Source organism: Bufo bufo, chromosome 2, assembly GCF_905171765.1.
Source record: "Bufo bufo chromosome 2, aBufBuf1.1, whole genome shotgun sequence".
NCBI lineage: Eukaryota > Metazoa > Chordata > Amphibia > Anura > Bufonidae > Bufo > Bufo bufo.
This window is the reverse complement of record NC_053390.1, coordinates 761,577,426-761,580,645: the sequence shown is the minus strand read 5'-3', so window position 1 is coordinate 761,580,645 and position 3,220 is coordinate 761,577,426. Positions and strand designations below refer to the sequence as shown.

The window sequence follows — 3,220 nt, the reverse complement described above, 5'->3', positions numbered from 1 at the left end:
CACACATATATATTAGTTCCTCTATGTACCAGGACCCCCCCCCCACCACCGCACATTCGTTCCTCTCTGTACCAGTCCCCCCCTGCACATCAGACCCCCCCCCCCCTCATCACACACATTAGTTCCTCTCTTTACCAGTAACCCCCCCCCCCCCACCACCACCACACATTAGTGCCTCTCTGTACCAGTACCCCTCTGCACATCAGACCCCCCATCACACACATATATATTAGTTCCTCTATGTACCAGTACCCCCCCCCCACCACCGCACATTCGTTCCTCTCTGAACCAGTACCCCCCTGCACATCAGACCCCCCCCTCATCACACACACACACACATTAATTCCTCTCTGTACCAGTACCCCCCTGGCCATAGAAAGTATATGTACATGATCAGGATGAGATACTGAGCAACATGTAACAGTTTAGTTTTTTTTGGGTGATCTGACAGGTACGCTTTAAGATGCTCTCCTGGCTTATAAGTAGCAAAAGAACAAGGTCAGAATCAGAGGACTCGCTGGCTGACCCCCCACCAAACCAGAATATCGCTGCAGGTCAGAGTCAGACACAAGCTAATGAAAGCAGCACTTGTGCCGCGGTCGATCAGGTTCTCACAAGTGACGTAGAGGACGAGAGTGACATCACTTCTACCGATGACAACAGCCGCATTGCCGAGCATGAGTGGCCAGAATGTTGGTCCCAAGCACAAGTACAGTATTTCTCCACAAATTACAAGTGGCTGCTAAGCAAAAATCGAAAGTTGGGCTGTAGTGTGTGTAGTCAAGTTTGTGCTCGTGTAGACATGCAGCAAGGGCAGAGAGTGTCGCAGGAGTGGAGTGGGTGCTTAATCTCGTCTTATGGAAGGGACAAGGCTGCACAACAAAGCTCACTACGAAAGAAAATTAAAGAGCACAGAGACTCAATTTATCACAAGAAAGCAGTTGAAATAAAAGAGAAGGCAACACAAAATACAATGCAAAAACACATTGAAGATATGAGAAAGGCTGAATACGCCTCAACTTGCAATGTGTTTAGAACAGCTTATAAGATTGGCAAGCATGGGCGTCCCTTTACAGACATGCCAATAGATGTCCAGTTGCAAGTCTTAAATGGTGTCAAGATGGGCAGAGTTTTACACTCTAATAACTCGTGTGCAAATATACTGGATCACATTGCAGCTGAAATGAAAAAGAAGGTAGTCAATGACATAGTGATGAATGAAAGAAAACTGTGTGTGCTCATTGATGAATCGACTACAATAAGTGGAAAGTCTGTCCTTGTCGTGTGCCTGCGATCAGCTATTTCCAATGAACAGCCAGACACAGTATTTTTTGAACTCATTGAGCTGCAGGGGACCACAGCAAATGACATCACTGAAGCACTGTTAGAATGTCTTCATAATAATGGCTTTGACCCTCACTACCTACAGGAACATTTGTTGGCATTTGCTTGTGATGGAGCCTCAGTGATGCTTGGGAGGAAAGCAGGAGTTGCTGCGCAGCTTTGTTCCAAATTCCCTTACCTGTTTGTCTGGCATTGTTCCAATCACAGACTGGAACTGGCAGTTTGTGATGTTTTGAAGGAGGTTGGAGGAATCAACCACTTTAAAATATTTTTAGATCAGCTTTACTCCCTCTACCATGCATCCCCAAAAAACCAAAGGGAGTTAACAGAGAGTGCTCACAGTGTTGGACAGCGTCTCCTTGTGATAGGCCGTGTTTTATCAGTGCGTTGGGTTGCTTCAAGTGAGAGAACGGTGAAAGCAGTATGGGAGAACTACCCAGCTTTGCAGGTACACTTTACAAGTGCTGCTGCTGATACCAGCAGGGACTCAAGAGAGAGAGCAAAATACAAAGGACTCAATGATGTTCTCACTACTGTTTCTTTTGTGGTCAATCTTGGCATCATGTATGACGCTCTCACAGAACTCAGTGACCTCTCAAGAATGCTCCAGAGACGTGACATGACTTTGGATCAAGCCGACAGGCAGCTGGACCGACAGATCCGGGTGTTTGAGTCAATGGTATCCACACCTGGTCCCTACACACAAATTGCCATTGAGGCTGAAAATAAGAAAATCTTCAGAAATGTATGCCTGCATGAAAATGAGAGGGTTATAAAAATCAACCCTGGGCAATTTTTCCGTAGCCTGGCTGAAAATGTTAAGTGCAGGATGACTCCAACAACTTCCTCACATGTCAGTAGAACCTCATCTGAAAAGACAGACAGTCACCTCCTCTCAGACATCAAGGTCCTCCAGTCTGACTCCTGGCCTGCATCTCTTGAGATTCAATATGGTGATGCAGCGGTCAGACGTTTATGTCAGAGATTCAGAGTTGGGGAGAGGAAAAGTGTCCAAGGATTTAGGGAGTATAAAGACCTTAAAGCTTCCAAGACACCAGAAGACCTGAAGCCTCTTCTTAAAGCTGTCCACACCATTGCAGTATCAACAAGTGAATGCGAGCGAGCTTTCAGCTCAATGAATGATACTTTGACAGATAAAAGAAACTCTCTCGACATCAAAAGGCTTTCAAATCTGATCTTCCTGAAATGCAACGGACCACCCTTGGATCAGTTTAATGCACAAGCATATGTGCAGACATGGCTGGCAAAAGGGAGGAGAAGTGCAGCCTTCACAAACTGCGAAGCCAAAAGTGCAAGGAAAGTGGAGCCCAAAACGTGCTGGAGCCTTTTCTAGGTAAAATGATTTGTACAATATTTTTCATTTTTCATTTGATGTACTGTGATTGTATTGAATCTGCTTTTGTATATTTTTCAGGGGTAAAGAAATTAACCTTCATCTTCAAGACTCAGGTTTATGTTTTACTGTTTACTGTTCTATGGTTAGTATGTTATTATAATTTTTATAAATTATTTTATGTACATTTTGTACAACATTTTGTTCAATACCCTTTTGCACATTTTATTTATGTTCAGTAGCTCTTTCTACAGTAGCTCTTTTTCAGGGTACTTTCTAAGGGTATTTTCATGCTCAGTATTGGGGGGGGGAGCACCGGCGCCTAATAGAGTACCGGCACCTCTTTTGGCCCACTTAAAGCACTGCTCACAAGTGACCTATTTGTGTTACTATGCCAATAAGGAGAGAACTATCAAGCCAATATTATATAGGTTATCACAATTAGGCATGAAATATTAGCCACACACAGTCATCTGATGGACAAGATATTGAGTTGCCTGATAAATACTCAGGCTTTTAGAA

At 44.1% G+C, this 3,220-nt stretch overlaps 1 protein-coding gene across 1 annotated transcript; it reads left to right on the top strand.

Moving 5' to 3' along the window:
- The first annotated feature begins 463 nt into the window (after positions 1-463).
- LOC120991048 (E3 SUMO-protein ligase KIAA1586-like) lies at positions 464-2,698 on the top strand. Its single transcript, XM_040419941.1, has one exon. It carries the CDS (start codon positions 464-466, stop codon positions 2,696-2,698), a length of 2,235 nt encoding a protein of 744 aa, XP_040275875.1.
- Positions 2,699-3,220: the final 522 nt, after the last annotated feature.

What these genes read in the sequence shown, in the direction of transcription:
- LOC120991048 (XM_040419941.1), top strand. Translation starts at nt 464, where the DNA reads ATGCTCTCCTGGCTTATAAGTAGCAAAAGAACAAGGTCAGAATCAGAG.